The sequence below is a fragment of the Plectropomus leopardus genome, chromosome 7 (assembly GCF_008729295.1).
Source record: "Plectropomus leopardus isolate mb chromosome 7, YSFRI_Pleo_2.0, whole genome shotgun sequence".
In the NCBI taxonomy this organism is placed as follows: domain Eukaryota; kingdom Metazoa; phylum Chordata; class Actinopteri; order Perciformes; family Serranidae; genus Plectropomus; species Plectropomus leopardus.
In genome coordinates, this window is record NC_056469.1 from 9,475,681 (window position 1) to 9,498,968 (window position 23,288).

A 23,288-nucleotide genomic window follows, 5' to 3' on the forward strand; every position below is an offset into this window, starting at 1 on the left:
GGAGAGAGGAGAGTGTCTCAGCTAGAATGTGGGGTTTTATAGTGTGAGAGTATTGAGCACAGGTGCTACCAACTACAATGATTACCGCGATCGAGCCCCGAGGGTACCTGCTGCATTAACCAAACACAAAACATCAAATAGGTAACCAAGCCACAGGACCGTCATTCAATGCAACACAGGGACAAATAAAATCCTGCTTTTTGTGTAACATTGTCCCACATTACTGCTGCAAAATTAACTTGACAGTTGCTCTTTGACTGTAGTTGGTTTTTGCCAGCAGCAGACACATGAATTTATCCAAATTAATCTAAAAGAAATAAAATGAAATTGACCTTAATTGATTCTGATTTACACATGCTGTGCACTAACCATGTCTCCACTTACCATGCATCAGTCTTGATAACGAGAGCACAAACATTCACAGAATGATGTTCACCGGCGACTGAATGCACCATGTTACTGTTAGCATGGAATTTCTTCAATTCAGTTCAGGCAACTTAATTGGCCTCAAAAAGGGCAGTTTATTTGCAGTTCAACCCAGCCCATTCCGTGCATACAACACTCAAAAACAACACAGGCTACATAGATCCATACCAGGTAACAATGAGCAAATAAAATAAACCATTTGTTCTGACATTAACTACCATGTTAAAAAGGTATAACAGTCATCAGCTTCCTGACACATGATGACACACTGACCACAAATCAAAATGTATCCTAGGTGTCCTCAGGCTGGGACTCGAATCAAATGTAACATTTTTAAAAGATCTGACTACATGGAATAGAGGTAGTTACTAAATGGGAAGTTTGAGGCAGATTTTGATGAGGTACACTCAAGTTACAAATCACTTCCTGTTGCGCTGTGAAACATGGAAATTTAATGACTCGCCGCGGCCATGCTGTTCTACAAAAACTCAAACACTTCACAATTCAGTATTGTCAAGCTCTTAAGATTGTATCACCCAAAGTGCTGTGAGGGTATTACAATAAATTCACTAGACAGAGCAGGAGCAGATTGGCCCATGATTCCATACTGTCACAGTGGGCTATTCTTGTCTCTCTCAGAAAGTTAGAAGACTTTCTCTGACTGATGGATAAAATGACATAGTATCACAGACATAAAAACAGTTTTGTATTAAGTGCATTGTTGCCCATGCCCAATAAAACTTGCCTTTTATTTAACAGACAGCACACTGTAGGAGCTAATGAGACTGGCAAAACAGTCAAAAATTAAACAAATTAGAAGAGAGAAAGTTTCTGAGAAATAATGGTAACTTGTACGTGTTATGGTGAAAAAATGCATCAATACACACGTTTAGTAATGGGTGACCTTTTTAATCTGGCTGTCTATTTTAATAATTTATCTTTGCACCTCTGCTCCGTGAAGTGGAACCTACGCCCATTCTCGCTCCATCAAAGTGAATAATTGCAAATTTAGAGGAAATTTAGGCTGTGCGGTCTCTACGTGGGTAGAGTGAGCACCATTTTTGTTAGTTTGTTTGTGAGTGAGTGAGTGAATGAGTAAGTGAGTGACTGAATAAGTGAGTGAGTGATGTATCTTTTAGTCTTAATCACCGTTTTGGGTCGAGTTTTTTCTGCTGCAAAGAGCAAGAGTGCTTTTTGTCTCTAATCCTTTTGTGGTATAAAAAACAGGATGAGTAGCAATAAGCTTTTGTGCTGATCTCAAAGTGTGATTGTAAGATTAGCAGTAAAATGTCCTTTCTTATTGAGAAAGAAATAATGGAGCATTATGTAAGAGATGGCCAAAAAAAACCCATGAAATGAAATAAGATGAAGTGTTGCTCATGTCTTCTTCCTGACTGTATTTCTTCTAACAAAAGCAGAAGCAGTTTATTGGTTTTTAATGAAAGGGCTGTTATGCATTATTATCTCTATGTAGTTTGAATTTAAAATCTAAATCATTAATCTCAAGATGACTCTAAGTAATTTCTCATAGACTTGGCAGTTTTTGTTGCATAAGTGTTAGTCTGCTTTTAAGGCAAGAATAAGATTACTTTCACATTGAAAAGAGCCATAGTTCTTCTGTTGCTGCAGCTGCATCGAATATCAAGGAATCTTGAATGGTAGAGAAGAAATTGTTATAAAATAAGTATAATATAAATAGCACTGATGTCTGCTTGATTTATTCAGGCTCATTCGAAAAGGACCTTGAACACTGAACCTGATGGCCAGTGTCAGCTCTCTGTGGGTTATTACATAAACAATCATAGAGTGAACAATAGCAGTCACAGAGAGAGCTTCTGTGGGAGTAATTCAGCATTAGATAGTGTGTTTCAAGCCAAGCTTGTAAAGAAGGGAGGTGTCCACAAATCTGTCATCATCACTTGCCTATCTGTAAATGTGAGAAAGAAAACACAAGTAATGACACAAATCAAAAATGTATTCTGGACCTAGAATAAATTTGTTTTGGAAAGCAAGTCATTTATCCCATGACACAGTATGTTTATCAGGATCCCAGATGAGTGTCAGCCAGTCTGGGTGTCCAAACCAGCTGTGGTGAATAATAATGAATGGATAAACAAAACAATGTGCCCGTGTACATCACTTAGACTTGGCCAGCAGAGTTGTGCCTCGCTAAAAGTGTTTTGAATTCATCTAGTGTTAAACAGAACAGTGCTCATTCTAAAAATTTGATTATCCACTGCAGCTGTTCACTGCCGCAGTCTTGGATATAAGCCAACAAAGTTTTCTTGGTGGATTTTAGATGACTAAGGGTGTCATAGCTGAGTTTTACATAAACTGATCTGGATTTATTGCATTTCTAAGTGGATGCAATTGAACCTCATTTAGATGGATGGAAGCAATTGTGTTGTGTATCCAACTGCAATTGTAACATAGAGGGTCTATGCAATTACAACAGTTTCAACATGTGTGTCATTGTGCCATTAATTCTGTATCTGACCAAATGTTGCCCCTCAAATCATGACATTGAGTAATGACCAGAAAAGTGTTTTTTTGCAGGTCAAATTCACAGAGCGGTTTACCTTTGAGCTTTTAGAGCTTTGAGCTTTTCTAAATCAGCATATGAATTCTTAACCTATGAACAAAAACATGATTTGTGAGGTCACAGTGGATTTGACCTTTGACCGCTAAATTCGAACTGGTTCATTCTTGAATCAGGCTGGGCATCTGTGCTAAATTTTAAAAGAAAAATCCATCAAGGTGCTCTTGAGATAATGATTTCACAAGCATGAGATGGACGTGAGGTCACTGTGACCTTGACCTTTGATCTTTGACTGCCAAATTCAGATCGGTTCATCGTTGAGTCCAAGTGGCTGTTTGTACCATATTTGAAGAGATTTCTTCAAGATACTACATTCACGAGAACGAGACAGACAAGGTCACAATGACCTCTGATCATCAAAATCTCAGTAAGTCATTCTTGGGTACAAGTGGATGTTTGTGCCAAATTTGAAGTAATTTTTCTCAAGGCATGGAGACTTGTGATCAATCAATCAAACTGACTGATTGATTCTTGAGATATCACATTCATGAGGACAGACGTACAGACCCAACTGACACTGACTAAGGTGACATATCACTTCAGACTGTACATAGCTCCCACTGGAGCCATGAAACTGACTGTGAAAGTGAGTCTGAAGAGAAGTTCCTTTTATAGAGATTTTCATTTGTGAGGAAGCACTGAGAATTAAAAACTGTAAATCATGTATTGTTTTTGTAATAAAAAGAACTCTTCAAGGAAATCTCACAAAGTTTAATATAATTGTATGGTTAGCACTGCATAAAGACACAATCAAAAGCTGAGACATAATCCAAAATACCATCCAGATATTGAGAACTCCAGAGAGCCCTAATTGTTTCTCACATTGCATTTTCAAGCACATAATGTTAAATATACAAGAAACTTATCTTTCATTTTCTTATACTGGTAAACTGTTTGATTTAAACAGCACGGCTGCATAATACAGGAAACAAGGTTGAAAAGACACCAGGACCCCTCAGTAAAACACATTAAGCACTCAAAAGCTTTACAAACATTATCTTCTAAATAAATGAATCAATGAATAATAAAAAAAAAAAAAAAACAGAAAAACTGTGAATCCCTCAAGAAACCTCCACTGAAATACATGTATTGCATGTCCTCACTCAAGGACACGCAAAGTATCTGATGCTTTCACAGTCTCTTTTAATGTCATAAAAAATTCAATTTTTTTTTTAACACTGAAAAGTGAAATCATGTCTAAAATGTTTTATTAGCAAAATTAAAGGTAACACTTTAGAATACAGTCTGCAAATTGCAGTGTAAGTAAGTGCAGTTTTGCAAATTGCAAAAAAGAAAATTCCACTGTACACTTAGACATGTGTTTAACCAGTATTTTTTATGTTTAACAGTACTGATTGGGGTGGTAGACAGTGCTGTGTAAATATGATATATGTAAAAAGTTACTCCACAGGACTGTATAGAGGTACACCCTACTTCCAAGGGTGATTTTACATTTTACATTATTATTATTTTTTTTAAATGTTCTAATTTTAAAATATATGATACCAAGACTAAATTTATTGGAATATCAGTTATCCTGCCCATTTTTCCTGCCTTGTTGCTCAGTAATACATTGGTGTACTCCTAATTATAAAATGGGTTCTCATTAAAGAAGGAGTGTAATTTATCGAACTCTCTCTCAAACCCATAGTTTTCCCCATATGTGTCTCAAGTAAGCAATAATAATTATACTGAATTTATATTCCATATATAGGCTATTTAACACTGTATAATTTGCAGGCTGTAATCTCCTGTTACATTATCAAACAATGCATTTTCTGCTAAAAACAAAAAAGGTTCTTATGCTCTTTATATGGGTATTTTGAAGGAAACAACACTATTTCACATCAGTATCAGTGACCACAGGAATTCCATCAATTCACATTGCCATAAGTGTCCACCATCACCTCAAAACAAAAAGCCATGTCCTTCGCACCACCTGGGTTACATGTCCCATTTTACAAAAATGTCTTCAGTCCTGTGAATGAGCATCACCATCTGTACAGTCAGTGCTGTAGTGACAAAACTCATCAACTACATTTCCTCTGCTCCTAAGTAATAAACCTTGAATTCTACATCTGATACATCCTCGCTGGCAGAGTCTGCTGATTACACTGATTGGTTCCTTCTTTCTGAATGAAGTTAATGGTAATCATTCATCATCAGTCACAGCAGACGTGCTTTCCTTCATGGCACACTGTTGCCGAACTGCAGGCTGAGAATCCACATTGAATTTCAGATCTTTTGTGAGACGTTCCTTCAAGTCCACAACTTCCAAAGATGTACATAAATTACTGTGCAATTCACAGTGTGGTTTTTATATTGTTTAGTTTTCATGATCGTGTTACACTGAGGTAAAGCTGCTTTGTGGAGGCATGGCACATCACAAATATAGAATATACAACATCAGAATTCTTTATTTCTGATAGATTGTTTTTGGTGAGAAATATGGCTACCAGAAAGGGTACAAAACAAGCATTAAGCTTTATGTGTCCAACAGCCTGGCTCAGTCGCACAGTACAACACAATTGGAAAACTGTAAAAACATAGCATAACAGCCAAATATAGATTACAGGCAAATGTGAATATCAGCTTCAGTGTAAATCAGTGTCAATATTTACAGTTAAATTTAAAATACATTCTTTAATCATACTGAATGCAATGGCGATGGTATTCTTTTTGTTATTTACAGTGGTGACCTTTCGTTAGCAGGGCAAGTCATTTCTCCAACAACACCAAAACTCCACAAACAAAGATTGCATCTCCTGTTATTAACATGAGGAAATGGGAAAGTGAGTTGCTATATTTTAACAAAGGGTCAGCAGTTTGGAGGCATACTGCACTTAAGGAGCCAGTTTCACAAAGACATTGACTTTAGTGTTCAGCCAACTGTATTTTTTTCTCTTAGATAAGTCTAATGTGAGTTAGAAGTTCCCCAAAAATAAAAACTCACTTATTTTAAACGTAAAACAATGGCCACCCTATCCTAAGGGTAACAGAACTAAAGGCATATTCTCATTCCAGTGGAAAAACAATGTGTTGCATGTTCTGCATTGGTTGGCACAGCATTTATCATTTCAGAACTACTAATGTTGTACTAAACGGCACAACCTTGGCTAAAATTCTAATGTTGCTAGCAGCAGATTGCTTTGTTTACGAGGATATATTTTTGTCCAGCCGCAATATGAGGCAAATTGTTTATTACACAGTGCAGTTATTCAAATTTAGAAATTAATTTTCATAATTTATAAGTTTAAGCAGTGGTCAACAGAGATTAGCTGTGCCCACAAAGGTCAATAAATTTGAAATGCATGCAAAAGCAGTTTTGCGTTTTTTTTTCCGCGTACACCTTATGAGTTATGCTTTAATAGTGAGGAATATGCCTTAAGAGCCAGGCCTCAATGATAAGAACCAGTGACACCTGACCCATGGCACCCAAAGACCAAATTAGGAACCCATGGCTCATGATTTGTGGCCTGCTAACAATGTTGTACAGTGAGCAATGACAAGGGAACAGAGTGTTTAGAGACCACAGTAACCAGTTGGAAATATACTGTGGTAAACACATCATCAGTCCTTTATGTTTGCCCAAGGAAACTATCCTAACAGATGTGTCAGCAAAAGTGCTGAGCTGTTCCCTTGCTACACTATTCTGCAGTGGAATGAGAAGTCATGCTGCTGGAAAGTTTTACATGTTAAACTCTTTAAAAATTTGCCAGCAAAATGTCTTAGTAACTGCTGAACGTCTACATTTGCTTACGTGATGAGAGCTGAGTAGTTTGACGTTGCTGCTAGATCAAATGTTTTTTTAGCTTGAAATAAGATATTCAAAGCCCACAATAAATGAGTCCTCTTTAAAATAGTCACTAATATACAGCTTTGTGCAAAACATGAATTTAGACCTCTGTCTGAGGTCCAACTGTTAACCAAAGTCTTTCTTTGTGAAACTGGCTTTTGTTGTTGCATTCACCCTCCAACTCTGAAGAGCATAATGGTAACAATTAAGCTATCTTAGTGTATTTTACATCTTGTAAATTGTCTCTTTTTAAAGAGAATAGCTGTCTCCAGCCCCTGCATCAAGCTAACTAAGCTATCATGTCCTGGACCAGTTTCTTCACTGAACTCACATCCAACATCTAATTCCTGGTGAAACATTGGTGTCAGAGTGTTAGTGCAGTTGGTAAGTAATGTTTTTACTCAAATTAAAATTACAGTCCCTTACTTGTTTCTAAAAAAAAAAGTCATCACAGTTCTGAAAAATGTTAATAAGCAATGTCCAACACTGTTCTTCAGATAGAAAATACACACTCAAACAACAGTTTTACTTCAGCAGATGATTGTGCTGTGACTCAATATAATTCAATAATAATCTTAAAAAACAAATGTGGTTTTTAATACCTCTGAAGTCTGACACTACAATGAACTCATATTTTTTATGTTTTGGCTTGCACCTATACTGTGATGTGACATTTAAGTATTTCTACAATCAAAATTAGTTTCACTTTAGAGAGAGAGGATCATTTTCCCAAGTTTCAGGCTCTTTTATTATGAAAGAAAAAAACAGACTGATCAGAGAGGGAGTAATCATGCCCTGCAGCCACAGTGGCTTTATTTCCTCTGATCCTTAATAAACAGCGCTTATGTGGAACAGTAGCAATATCCAAGCAACGATACTTACCTACATCAAAAAAAAAAAAAAAAATTCACCCATTCATGTCTCATGGCTCTGTCACTGTGTACATTGAGCGTCAGTGTGACAGCTGTCAGAATTCATTCACACCATCCACACCTCAATCAGACGTTGGATCAGACGTTGGTGCAGTTAGTTGAGGGCGGGGTGTCCACTTTGCTGCGGATGTCCTTGATGTCGTTGAGCGGGGAGTCACTGGTACCAATCTGGCATTTGAACACCTGCTTGTATGCCTTCCTGAAGTTCTCTGACAGGAAGGCATAGATGACCGGGTTGACAGATGAATTGCTGTACGCCAGGCAATGGGCGGCCACCCTTAATACGAACGAGGCCTGGTTCAGCGGGAAGGTCCCGAACTCTACCCACAGGTGAACGACATGATGAGGGAGCCAAGAGATGCAGAACACCACCACCACCACCAGGACTGTCTGAGCTGTCTGGGAGCCACATGGGGGACAAATAACAGAACAGGAGAGTGATTTAGTCAGTTCCCTATGGGAAAACATTAATGCTGTACTTAAACACATTCTCACTCCCTACTTGTAAAATGCCAGTGTTTAGTTTACGCGCCAAACTACGACACTCTAGGCAGGGAATTTACATTTTCTAGCTAGGCATAGGCTCGGCCCCCCCATTCTGCCTTACTCTGCTTCTGATTGGCTTACCCTGACATTCTTACCCTAACCCAAACCTAACTTCTCTTGACTAAACCAACAAATTCAACCAAAGTAAGTAACTAGTACAAGCCAATCAGAGGGAGGGTAGGGCAGGTCAGGTCTGTGCTATTCTCAGATATGCAAATTTGCCTCTCTGCAATGTCCAAAATTGAAATGACTAGGGTTGGTGAATTTGCATTTTTTTTGGGTAGCAAAAGCCTGACGTAACCAACTCTTCCTCTGATTGGATAGTACTCGTTGCTTTTATAGGTTTAGACTAAAAGAGTGAGATTGTTTAGCAATGTCAGAGTAAGCCAGTCAAAGATAGAGTAAAACAGATTAGCAGGGGTTATGCCTCTCTATTCTAGGAAACGCAAATTCGCATCAGGGACGTTATGTCAGTTTCTGTTTATGCACGGTGTCTTTTCATAATGAACTTGTGTTCACGAAAATGTATATTTCAGCTCATTACATGTCTACAGTCTTTTCAATATAGACATTACTTAGTTTGGGGGTTTAATCGGTTAGGTTTAGGCAACAAAAGCATTTCATTAGGCTTTGGAAAAGTTAAAGGTTTGGGTTAAAGTTACCTTGACTTTTGGTTTCACACAGGACACAACAGCAATCTGTCCTGTGTCTGTTTGACCCATCCTATCCAATCTCCTTTTTCTATCTTTATACACATCAGTTGCTCTGACCATCTTATTATGATGTGGTCCAGTGCATCTCATAAAGATGCTAAAGGGTACCTCTAATGTGTCATTAACGAATGAGGAACAGTAAGAGTAAGAATGGGTTGTGTACTCAGGCTTAAGACTCAAGTCAAAATATGGAATAATCTTATTCCATTTTGTATAACATCAGGACTTCTCTGTTATCATTGTTGCACAAATTTACCTTGCCACACCTGTGCTTAAAAACTGTACAGTATAAAAGTCACTCAGGTGATTGCTGTAATTAAAATCTAAAAATGCTGCATGACTTTCTGCCTACACATTAGTGATGTAACCAATGAAACTACACATTAGTAGCTTCGGGCCTTTTTCATGAATATAAGCACTCAGCTGTGATAGTGCAAGTTGAGGGTCATGGATGTCAACAGTGTTAATAAACTGATCCATTATGCCAGCAACATTGTGGAGGTGGAGCTGAACTCTGTGGTGGCAATGTCGGAGGGGAGGATGTTTTCTAAATTATATGTCATCTTGGACAGTGTCTCCCACCCACTCTTTGTTATGCTGGTCAAATACAGGAATACATTCAGTGCTTGGCTCATTCCCCTGAGATGTACCACAGAATGACATTGGAAGCCATTCCTGCCTGGGGTCCATCTATGTGTCCATCTATATGTATGGACACTAAAATGGATTGCATCCAGCCAGCAGACATGGACGGTGCAGACGCTGAAACCAATTCTGCTCAAGACATGAATGAGGAGCCTAGTCTGGAGGAGGACACTGAACTAATCAGAGAAGACTCTATGAACACTACTCCTCCACCAGCTCCTCTAACCATCAACCACAGTCAGACAGAGGAGCCAGCGCTATGTCCAGACTCTGCTGAGGTACCAGCACCACCACATCCTCTCACCCTCTGTGATGAACCCTCTACCATCAGTGCAGTGCAGGAGGACCTGACCTCTAGTTTTGACCCCTTGCCCACCACTGCCATTGATGATTTGAACGATGGTCTGGATGAAGCAGAGGAACTGCCAAATCCAGCTCAGAACCAGACTCTGCTGAGATGCCATCACTTCCAGCTCTCCAGACCCTCCCTGACAGACCTCGTGGTCTAGAATCACAGTCTGTTATCATTTCTGCTGCACTTATTCCCGATACTCCCTCTGCTGAATTTCCTCAAGCCAACACAGGCTTACATAAAACAACGGAGAAGCCAGCAGCTGATCCAGAACTAGACTCTTCTATGATTGTGACTCCACCACCTGCTGTGATCCCTGCAGATGAGCCTCTTGTCATCTCTGCAGTGCAGGACAACATGACCTCCTGTGCAGAACCTTCTGCGAACATTGGTTTGGATGAAGCAGAGGAACAGCCAGCACCTGGTGCAGAACCAGAATCTACTATGGTGCCTGCACCTCCAGCTCTTAAGGCCCTCCCTGACAAACCTCCTGTTATCACTGCAGATCAGGATGGCCTGACCCCCTCTGCTGATGCTCCTGCCAAAATTGGCCTTGATAAACCCGAAGAAAAGCCAGCAGCTGATCCCAAACCAGACTCTCCTGTATTTTCCACTCCACCACCTCCTGTGATACCTGCAGATGAACCTCTTGTCATCTCTGCAGTAAAGAACAACCTGACCTCCAGCCCAGAACTTTATGCCAACATTGGTCTGGATGAAGCAGAGGAACAGCCAGCACCTGGTCTAAAACCAGACTTTTATGTGGTGCCAGCCCCTCCAGCTCTTCAGGCCCTCTCTGACAAACTCCCTGACAAAAAATTGGCATTGATATTGGCCTTGAGGAACTGCCAGCAGCTGATCCCGAACCAGGCTCCACTGTGGTTTGCATTCCACTACCTCCTGCAATCCCTGTAGATGATTCCCCTTCCATCTCTGCACTTCAGGATGAGCTGATCTAACAGAACAGCCAGTGAAGGTGAACAAATCCTTCAAGACCACAACAGGTAGGAATTACTATTCATGTCAATTTGTGTCTGCATAATTGGCTCCATTCACACTGTGGTTAAATGTTATTTCTGCTGTGATGAGTTCAGGCGCTGATTCCCATCCTTTGCTTTTTCAGAGGTCAAAATGACAGAGATGTGTGGATTCAGCTACTTCTTCAGTTGGCTGCAAAAAACGTCTGCTCCTGCTTCCTGCATGAGGACAACAGAAATGGAATGAAATTCCCTCTGTAAAATTTCATTTTCATTTCTTCATTTTTACTTCCATTTTCATTTACTGTTGTTATTGCCATTTCCATTTGTTGTTAAGTATCAAAACTGTGTCATCATTACATCATGACTCAGGAGTTCTGCTTTGCATACTGTAATATATTGTACATATAATAATGCATATATTATGTTTTTAGTTTTTTAAGAATAATGCATCGTGAGGTGTATTTTATAAAAGGAATCATCTTTCACTGGGTTACTAAAACCTAAGAGAATTTAAACAGAAATGCCTTCAGGAAAAAAAAACCCACACAAAACATTTCCACACACACACAACAGAAAATCTTTATCTTGAATTATTCTGCTACTACTCTATTACTCTTTTTCCATATCCCATCTTGTGCAATACACTAAGACTTCTCTGACTATCATCTATGGATGACAAACTTAACTTACTTAAAGGTAAAGATTTCATTTTTGTGCTACCTTTACTAAATAATTCTGGGTTTACTTCTTAAATACAGAACAAGCTTTCTTCACACAATGAGAGGCTAAACTCACCTGACAGCCAATAAATGTGCCATTGTTGTGTAAAATACTGAAATGAATCTGGGGACAGATCATCAGCAACGATGACTTACTGGTGTTTTTGAATGCTATTATGAAGCTGCGTGTGCAGATAGTCATTTTTGTCAATACATAAGAGCTATGATGGGCAACATGCCAGAACTCCAAAGGAATTAATTTTCCTTAAAGCTGCATTAATGTTGTTTAAAAAAGCACTGGCATATTCTTATAGTTTTGACGAAATTGTGAGCAAAAGTTGCAGACTCAGAGCAATATAATAAAGGATATATATATAGATCTAAATAGCTTTAGACAAGATTTTTTTTTTTTTAGATTTTTTTTGGAGTTTTGTTTCTGGCAGTCTGGCAATGTAGCTCAAATATTCTCTCGATTTGCTCTGTTTACCAACTCTGGAGCAAAATATTTGGCTCTTTAGCCGCTAAATGATCCACTATGTTCACCAGCTTGACTAATGTTGTCCATCTGCCATGTGGTACTGGGCAGGTATTCAGTTTCTTTTTTTTTTTTTTCCAAAAATGGCTTCTTGCTGCAGCTGACAAAAAGGTTGATAATAATATTAAGCCAAAAAATCAATCCAATAATATTAATAATAAAAATAAAGTTTATCTATATAGCACTTCTCAAAACCAACATTTACAACTAAAGTCATAAAAAACACAGGCCTACAGGAAAAAAAATTAAAACATGTCCACCCAAAAAATACATATAAAAACAACCCACAAGAAAAAATGTAAAAAGTAAAATTATGTGAAGATGCATCTTTAAGCTTTAAGCCCTTTAAGCTTGACTTGGGAATAATACTAATAATATTAATTGTCTACTATTTTTTCACTAAAAGTGACCCTTTTACACTGCAAACAGTCACATGATTCTTGGTTTTTGTTTTTAATGTTGCGTTTTTTCGTTTCACATCTTCATCCATTGCGATTATATCCTGTTTTACTTTGAAAGTCAAGCTCCACATGTGACATGTCTTGTTTTACTTCCTGCCTTTGTATGTTTAACGCCTGTTTTCTGTCACACCTGTCTTCTATCAGTCGTGTTAGTCCTTTCCTGCTCCCAGAGTCTTCCCTGGACACCTGTTCTGTTTTAGTCTGGTTTGCTCCACCCTAGTGTTCACTACCACACCCTTGTTGTCAGCCAGTCCCTGTGTTTCCTTCCTTTATTTTGTGTCCACCTTCTCCAGCTGTGTCTTGTTCTGGTGATTAGTTCCCTTTTAATATACACCTGTGTATTTCCCTTTGTCCTTCGTCAGTTCATCAGTTTTCTTCACTGAGCCTCTTTAGGCCTGGTATTAGTATGCGTTTCAGTGATCCAAAAGCAAGTGGACAACCGAAACACATCACCATTCATCCCTGCTCCTGTAATGTGTCTCCAGCTGTGTGGTGTTCTGATTTTGTTACTGCCCTGCACACAGTTATTATGTCCACACTTTTGCTCTGTAGATGCTTGCTACTCCTGTTAACAGTAGTGTCAAGTATAGCTGGAGATATCAGTCAGCAGAAATCAACAAATCTCCTTCCATAGGGCAAAACGAGGGATGGTAACTCTTCACGTCATCCAACTCGAGATAAAATGGGTATGTAACCTCCCCTGAACGTGGCTCAGAAATGCTTCTTGGAGACTGTTTATACCTACTAGTGCTAAACCACAGATTTTAATGCTAGATCTTAACAGGGTGACTGTGTTCACCACTCTGTTTATCCCTGTGTTCACGGTGTTGGTCCCTGCTCAGTCTCTCATTTTCAGTTTTGAATTTTTTCCTATACTTCATCCCTGTGTTCATTGTTTCAGTGTAGTTTTGATTCCTGTGTCTTTTATACTTTGATTTTGTTGCCTGCCTGTTTTTTTATTTTCTTTCTTGATTGTTTTTTTCAGGTTTTTACCAGTATTGAAGCTGGCTTTTTCTTCTAACCACCTGTCTTCCTGCTCCTCTGTGTTTGCGTCCTCATTTAAACTATAATATAACAGATCTATTGTTATTATAAAAATATTGATTTTTTAAAATTAAATTTTAATTAAATTAAATTAATTAAATTAAATAATTTTTATTATTTGTATGATTATTTCTATTATTTTTTTTATTATTTATTATTGAGGTACTCATAAATTTACAGCAGTTCCCTCTTAAACTAATCATGCAGTGCACCCATGTGCATTCAATTTCATAATTATTCAGGGCCCTTGTGAATCCCTTAAGTTTATTACATTAGACTGAACAGCACCACATAGATCACGTTCTCCTATTGACATGTAACTCAGCAGATCCTGCTGCAATCTTGATGATGTTTACTTTGCCCCCATATCAGAATTATTCACCAATGACTGTATATAAAGATGTACAGCATGTCAGCTCAATAGACTGCATAAATAATGACCCTAATAAATCACCAGGATATTTACTGGTTTACTGATTTAGATAAACCTTTTAAGTTGCAACACTGGTTTTTTAAGAGTTCTGTTGATGTAATAATGTTGATAATTACCTCAACTTAAATTGTGCGCAATTTAAACTCAAATTTCTCTGTTAATTGATTTAAAAACAAAATTCAAGTTGTAGTAACATAATGGAATTAGCTTAATAGTTTAACTTTTCTCCACCTTGTGATTTGCTATCAATTATTAAGTAAGCACTACTTAAAAATGCCTTTGATTGTAGGAGATGAGCTAAATCCCCTAACTAAATGTATAGCGCTCGTAGCATGTGCATTCATTAAAAGCTGTCATAACTCAAAATAGCTGATGCAAACTGTTGCGTTAATTTTTTTTGTTCAGATCAAAATCTGTTTTTTCAGACTGTGTGGTGTCATCCATTGGTGTGTGGACCACCGTCTTGAAGCCTTGAGTATAGCATTTCAGCCATGACATCATGGTTTTTGGAGTAATTGCCATATTTGGATGAGTGGGTGGAGCTGTGGAGGACTGTGAGATGGATCTGCATCTCACAGACAGCCTGTCATAAGCGGCACAAGCCATAAAAATGTACCCCAGTACAGTTGTCATTAGTGTTGAAATTAGCTATAGAGGCTAAAACTGTTTATGAACCAGTCTATAAACATGTTTATTTATGTTGTAAAATTGAGAATTTTAACATATGGGTCCGTAGAGATTGACTCTGTTTTGGAGCCAGCCTTAAGAACCCATTTAAGCTGCAGTTTTTTGGCATTTCTGCATTGGCTTCCTTCAAGTCAGCTCCCCAAAAGTATAGCCAAAACATCTTGATTGCCCCCTTGTGGCTGGCGTCAGGACAGATCATAAACTCCACGCCCTTCATGTTCACAGTTGGGACGTGGTCCAATGTGTTTATTTTTTCTGATAAGTTTGGTTTAAATTAATAATTTGATGCTAGTGTATAAAAAGGGGTTTGATGTAAAGATTGTAGTCTGTGTGTCAAACGTGTGCTTGTAAACAATGGTGCTGCTCGTGGCTGGGTCAGACAGGAGTATGGACTTCCTGCTATTGCTATTGCACAGACTCAGGATATTTTGGTTTCAACTTTGTACAGTTGGAGGAAGTGTGGACATGCTGTCTATCTTTACAGACTGTGACATATATAGTACATACTGTAGCAGATAATAATGGTAATCTCATTCCAGTCTGGTACATGCTGACAAAGCTGAATATTAGGTTTACAAAGATTTAGTAAGTCTGTATTGACATAGCTTTTTATTCATAATGCTTCTTTGGCCTTGGGTCTTAACAATAAAAAGAGTATTTATTGAGACAAAATACATACAAAACCATTTCTGTGAAATGTCAATAATGACTGGACAATGACAGAATAAGACACCTCACTGCACAGACTAAGATCTGTATATAAATGACAGAATACACACTCTGTCTTGCAATTTCCACCTAGAACCTCTCTCCATATACCACACTAAAAAAAGATGCAATTTAACAAGATATACTAAATATGATAACTGGATAATTGAATGTGATAATTATGCAAAACCCCTTTTTTAATGCAATATCTGAGAGGAAAGTGTTGGATGTTATTACCTCAGGCAAGACTATCAGTAAAGCCAAAGGCTACAGATGGAAGGTGTCAGTGTATAAAAAGTAACTACATGCAGACATGCTGAACCTCTCCACTGCATCTCTAGGTCAATTTAGTACAGAAGTAATTAGTTCCAGTTCACTGAAAATAAAAAATAAAAATGCCACTTCCTCTGCTTTTTTTTTTAACGAAAGTTAAAAATTATAAATAAAATATGCCAAAACATGTCAAATCTAGTTAATTGAGCATGCAATCAAATATCCAGTTGATGTAAATGTAAAGTGACAAATTAAGCAGGGAAAGGTACAGGAGCAGCAAGACAGAATGCAGCATAGCAATAAAATGAGAAATGAACAAATTGCAGAAATTATGGGAGTACACACTGACATTTGGCCAATACAGGCTTTTGATGACCAATGCTGAATTGATGCCGCCATATTGAAGCTGCCATAGCAACCAGATTCTCCGATGTCCAATTTAATATTCTCAACAGTCCTGCTGCATTTCCCCTTCAGTAGCACAGGAAATACAATTTCTTTCACACAGTTTGACAATGTTCCATCTTTCAACACTTCACTGAAGTGATACTGCAATTCTATGAAGTGGAATATTCCAAGATCCAATTTTTTATGTCTGTGCTAGAATATCAAATAGAAGTTTAACATGCCTTGTGTGTCATTTTACACATCGGCATTACACACTGTATTCAGGAAGTTACATTTCTGCAGTTTTTAATAAAACTCATCAACACATAATGGGTTCATAACAGAACTGGCAAAGGATTGAAGAGGTTTTATCTATTTTTGGAACAAAAAGGACAAATCATGTTGAATAATCTGGAATAGAAAGAGATAAGAAAATTACACAAAAGTGTCCTCTGCAATGTGAGAACATTTGATGCTTGAAAATGACCAAATACATTAATATCCAAACTTGACTGTTAGGTCAGTCTCAAAGCAGTTATCTGCATGATTTGAAACAGCAGTGTGAAGCTGTGAAAATGCTCTGATAAATCAACTTCACAATACTTGCCTATTACAAAATCTCACACAGACAAAGTTAAATCAGTGACTAGCTACACAGTGAACATAGTGGAGCATCAAAAGAGTCTGATATTTTCCTCAGGAGTTGACGGAGACCAAAACAGAGCTAAAAGGAGAGTAAATATTTGACTTAAAGGGATAATTTGGGTCTTTTTAAGTGGCGCTGTATGAGGTACTTATCCATAGTCAAGTTCGATCTTGAATTTTAAAACTGTAAAATTCAAGATCAAAATTTGAAGTTTCAGTTTCAAAATGTTTTTATTTTTCAATTAATATTATAATCTTTTTTTTCAAATTAACAAAGCTTTTGGCCTTGATCTGGCTCCATAGTACTCCAGCCTTCTCCAGCCTGCTTCTCCAAACTTGCTGACCACCATCTACTGTATGTAATACATTGACTGTGGATAAGCAAAAGCAAAGAAAAAGCTTTTTGAACTTTCCAACTGAGACCAAAATAGATTAACTGTGGGTACAGTTGGAGACCGAAGCTCTCCACTGATAAGCAGTATGACAATAATGATAACATGCCTGCACAAATGTTTGTGCAGACCCAATGAAATGCCTCATGGTCGTCATTTCAAAGTCAAATTCTCACAGTTGAGTGCAGTGTCGATCAGTTTTACAATAAACCTTATCGATCATTTCAGAGATAAATGTCACTGAGTGGGCGACAGCCAATTTTATATGAAAGGTCAATATTGGCCAGAGATATCAGCCCGAACCTAATACAAACACACACACAAACACACACACATACACAAAGACACAGTAGCAAGGGAGATGTTCCCAAGCTGAGCAGCCTGTTAATAACCATGCTTTGTTTGGATAGTCTCCATAACACATTTATATCTTCACCTCAACCCCCCCGAGAGCCATCAGTTAGGCTAATATAAACAGCAGCATCGCCACAGGAAGACAGATATAATAAAATTCATGCCTTTAGCCTTTCTTCTCCAGCTATACTGCCTCAACTTGTAACCCTGTTTTGTTGAAAGCAAGATGCTGAAATACATCAACAATTGATTAAAAGCTGTCAAGATGTATTTTTGGAACTGAGATATTAAGTTTTTTGTGTGTCAAAGCTTGATACAAGAGAAACTTTACTCCAAATAATCGTGGTAGCATCGTGCGCTCAGTTCAGGATAACAACACTGCTGTCAAAGACGAGCAGTTTGCAGCTGTTTGCTGTCCCTGTCTCTGTTTACAGATGCTGTTAAACAATTTGAAGATGACTTAGCCAAATATTCATGTTACTAATTATCCATAACCATCTGTGTGCTCCGCCTGGGTGCCTGACTGACTCGTATCATTGAGAGAAACCCCCTCAAACTACGCTGCTAATTACGAGCTTTTTAACCTCTGCTTCTACACTGAGAATCCATCACAGACATTATTGTTTACCAAGTAAAATGAACTCTTAAATTCTGGTACTTCCAAAAACGTTAACTATGAACTATAAAAACTGTTTCGCAGATTTTTTTTTTAGCTGAACATGATTTAAAACTGGAGGGAGGGGGTTTATTCAAAATGGATAATCCACAGAGGACTTACAGCAAGATTTACAACTTTTGGGGGGTTCATTTTGCCTTTGAAATTGTCTCGTTAAACTTTTGGAGGCTGTTTGATTCCTGCTGCAGCTGCCTGAGGCTGATAAAAAGTTTGTCTGAGCAGTGGGAGTAACCTTGCTCTTCCCAGCTGTCACCAACATTGTATTTCACAGGCCTGGTAATGAGCTCCAGAGACCTAAGTGAACCAGACAAACTATTGATTAAACATATATTTGGACAAACTGTCCTTACTTCCCACCAAGGACACTCTGTGGCCCATGGCAATTTATTTATTTGTCACATTTAATTTTTTGGTGACAAGCATCCCTTGCATGTATCACATTTAAAATAATGCTGGATACCCAGCCTGCCATGCCAGGGGACAGCTTTTATAATAATGACAAGAGGCCAGGGGCCACTTAATAAATGCATATTCATTATTTATATATTAATGATTAGACTGTACCTCTGTCAGGATACTGGGGTTCCCCCAGGCAGGTTTTTTTTTTTTTTTTTTTAAATAAACAAGCCTTATTTTTTAGGATTTATAATGCACTCTGAAACTTAGTTTAGGCTACCATTAGTTCAACATTTTTAGAGATGAAAGATTGATGTCATGCTAATGTCTACACAGGTTTGATTTTGTAAAACTGTCCTTGAGCTGCGAACAGCAAATTAAAAATCTGTGACTTCATCACAATGTAAACTCTATAAGACAAGCGGGAACTCACAGGTGGGACAAGTGGGAGAAACACTGCGTATACCGTAGATGTAAACCTGGAAGTTAGAAACTTTTTTCGGCAACTGGTATCCAGTTATTACACTACATCTCTGTTAAGATGTCATACATCCAGGAGATAGTTAGCATAGCTTAGCATACAAAAGCAAGGGAAACAGCTAGCCTGGTTTCGTTGAAAAGTTGAAAAAGTAGTCAAGAAGAGGCAGAGTGGCGGACACCTTCGTGAACAAACACCGCTCTTTGCCAATACCTTTATGAAAGTTTTTGATGGTTGAACTTTTTAAAACATGCTGACATGGCTCACCATGACAACCAAATAAAGTACATTAAGAGAAACTATACAGAAGATGATTTTACTGGTCTCTTGAGTCCCTTCACACCTTGTTCACTGCCATTGTTCATTGTCTGGTACAATTGCAGTTAATGAGATTAACAGGCAACCAGAGGAGACTTCAGGAAGTCACCGTCAATGTTGACATCGGAATCACAGGGCATTTGGGGTTTTGCATGAATTAACCCTTTGCAACCTGAGCAAATTGGCTGGATTTGTCTCGAAAATATAGCAAGTTGGTGATGAGCGACCTAGTGAGAATTGACCCACGCACTAACAAGATATTAAAACTAAAAAAAAAACAAAAACTAAAATTTAGCACAAAAAAACTAAAGTAATTTAACAAAAACAGGAAATGACCTAAAAAAGTGTGAAAATAAAATAAAAAATAATAAAAAGAATTAATCATATTGAATATACATTTCTGTTCCTCTGTAACCTTATTTCAAATATATAATTATAATGATGGTGAATATAATTTCAGGGAAGTGGTCCCCTGTTTTTATGATTTTCAAATAGTTCTTTCTCTATTTCTGTTTTCTAAGCTAATTTTCAGGTAATTTTTTGTCACCTTTCAATAATGTCTTGCAATTTGACTTTTTATGCAAATTTGCCAAATGCCTTAAAAAAAAAAAAGAAAAAAACAAACCAATCCACTCATGTTTCAAACATGAAAATACTTATGAAAGGCATCTGACCACAGTACAAGAAAACTGATGCTGATACAGAGGATGTAACATCCAGTATACTGAGCTTCAGAGACATTAGGAGGTGAGAGAGTAAATTATGTTAAACAGACTTAATGGACTGTATTCATGGGGCACTTTCATCCAAAGCCTTTTGCAGTTTGTTTGATATTCATTCATTCACAAACGTGCTCCAACAAATACACACACTGATGGCACCGAGCCACCATGCAAAGCCCTAGCCTTACCATCTTCAGCAAATGGGGTCGTCTTGCTCAAGGGCACTTCAAAATGTGGACAGGGCAAATTGGGACTATTAATGCTTTTAAAAATTTGTTCTTATGTGTTAAAATAAGTTTGCTGAAAGATTTAATTTTAATTTGTTCTTCATGGTTCTCTCCTGCAATTTTGCTGGGTGTTCATGAATTGGTTTAGACAAAGTGGATCTGGGTAGTTAGGTATTACCTGCTTGGAATTAAAAGTGATAATGTTAGTTTTTCAGGAATAAAAATAATGTATTTGTGGCACAATTTTCAACTAACATACTTTTAATTGGTGCTAAAGTCTAAGTCTAGTTGCAAGTCTTTTTGATTTCATAAAGTCGAATCTTAAGTCATCAAATTTCAGACTCAAGCCTGGTTCAAATCCAAGGCATGTGACTCAAGTCCATACCTCTGGAGCTAGGTTTGCAGTTTCCAGTCTTAACACTAAGCTAACCAGCTGCTGGCTGTAGCTTAATATTTACACTCAGAGTGCGTTAATGCGTTTGTCTAACAATAATAATAATAAAAAGTGTAGTTCCCAAGTTGTTGGACTGTTCCTTTAAAATATAAGCAATGTGAAGTGAAAGATGTATGGACTACAAATCATGAATTCATGTGGTCATTCATATTTTGGACATTGATGACAGCTAAGACACTGTAGCGTCATTATATAAGACTGCCTAGTAAGCAAAGTTAGCCTTTTAACACATCTCAGAGTAGATAAAGCGGCCAGGACAGGTGTAATGTCAAAACGTGTTTACTCTTAGGATTGTGTTTTTGGCTGGCAGCGACTTAACCTTGATTTCACACAATGAATGGAAGTGAAAACAGCTTTAGGGAGAGCTTAGATTGCAGTTTGTTTTAATACTTTTCAAGGCATTTTTTGTTTGTTTGGTCTATAAAGTGTTTAAGTATATTGACTATGTTTCCTGTTTATTACTTGAATGGATTTTTCAGTGTGACTCTAAACAAGTAGCTGCTGTTAATGAGTTTGCACACCCATCCAACATACGGAAATAAACAAAGATTAAATAATTCACATACATAACAACAATTTATCTGATGTATTTGCCTCCTAATGCACATGTATTATTCATTGTCCACTGAGATCATATTGTACCATGCTGTACTGTGCATTAATCTTCTTATCAAATATTTCCTTTGGCTCACACTGGACAAAAAAGAGACACTGCCAAGGAAACACAGATTTTGGCACTATACTTGTATATTCACGAAAAATAAATCTGCATGTTGCAGCTTCCAATATAAAGTGACTCCTTGAAGTTTGTAATACCTTACTCAGATTTAATATGTGTGCGCAAACAGTCCGTTTTGACATTAGTTATAGTTTAACAGTAGCTCTCCTAACAAGGTAATTTATGTACTACAGTCGGGTTTTAATGCACTGTTTGTCAACCGTTTGTCACAAAGCTTTCAGTGTATCATCCCCTCTGTGTATTCTGGATCAGCACTTCACACAGTGAGAACAGTAAATCACTAGAACATGTCAAAATTCCTGTTTTAAGCCTCGTGCAATAAAGCATGTGTGCAGCGAGGTGCACCTCAAAGTGCGTTCTCACTAATTCCCCTCCTCACAACAGATCAGCAGTCTGCACTCCTGGTTTCAAGGCTGGTCGTTATCAGATTGTGCCGCTAAACTGAACAGGCATGAAGGACAATAGACAGACTGACAGACAATCAAGCAGGCAACAGCAGATGGCTTAATGGAAGCTAAATGACCAAATGAGGGTTAGATGGCGGTTTGATTGCAAATTGCCTTTTGGCCATTTTTGTGCTAGTTAACAGTAAGCATTATAATAGTAAAATTCATCATTTTGGCTCCAAGGAAAAACAGAGGTGGTGAAAATCCTCTAACTGCCTGTTGAATAGGTGGAAATGTTACAACATGTGGTGCAGACAGTCCAGCCCCTTGCTGAATAATGTGCACTGGGCTATAGGTCAGTGTAGCTGTGATGCATATCTTCCTAAAGGCCAAGAACACTGCCCCATGCACTGAAGCAAAACATATGTCGACAGAAGAAAAAACTGTTGGTAAGAGAACTGTGGAGACACTGATCCAGATTATTTGGAGGGGACGACTTGTGTTTACCTTTTCTGCAGAATGTCACTCAAATTAGCATATTATGACCAGGAAGAGACTCAAAATGACCACAAAGATTTGAAAATAAACCACAAAGAGACAGCAAATAACTACAAAGACACACAAATATACCTCAGAGTGCCACAAATTGACTATTAAAGAGACACAAAACCACAACAAAGAGATGCAAAGGAACTACAAAGGGATGCAAAATTAATACAGAGACACAAATTGACCAAAAAATACACATATATACACCAAAGAGACACAAAATAATACAAAGAGATGCAAAAAAGCTAAAAAGAGACACAAAATGACGACAGAGAGATGCAAAGGAAGTAAAAAGAGACACAAGATGACTGCAGAGAGATGCAAAGTAACTACAAAGAGACAACAACTTGACACAAAATTACCCCAGTAAGACGCAAAGAAACTGAGGCATGCAGAGTAACCACAAAATGAAACAAAACAACCCCCAAACACAAATACCCCAAAGACACACTAAATGACTTCAGAGACACACTAAAAAACAACCAAGATGTGCAAATGAACTTCAGAGACAAAAACTTACAAGGACATCCCAAGGAACTACAAAGAAACGAAAAATGGCTACAAAAACATGCAAGGGAACTTCAAAAGGTGCAGAATAACTGCAAAGATTTTTAAAAAATTACCAAAGAAAATACACAAATATCCACAAAATGACTTCAACATGATGCAAAGGCACTACAGAAAGACAAAAGAACTGAAAAAAAGAGAAACATTGA

General features: G+C 37.8%; 1 protein-coding gene across 1 annotated transcript in view; it reads right to left on the reverse strand.

The window, feature by feature from the left end:
• Nucleotides 1–7,831: 7,831 nt before the first annotated feature.
• Nucleotides 7,832–23,288, reverse strand: part of LOC121946062 (galanin receptor type 1-like) — a 19,868-nt gene continuing 4,411 nt past the window's right edge. Inside the window, exon 3 of the mRNA XM_042490478.1 lies at nt 7,832–8,152. Coding sequence (XP_042346412.1) covers nt 7,832–8,152 — 321 coding nt within the window. The remainder of the gene's footprint in view (nt 8,153–23,288) is intronic.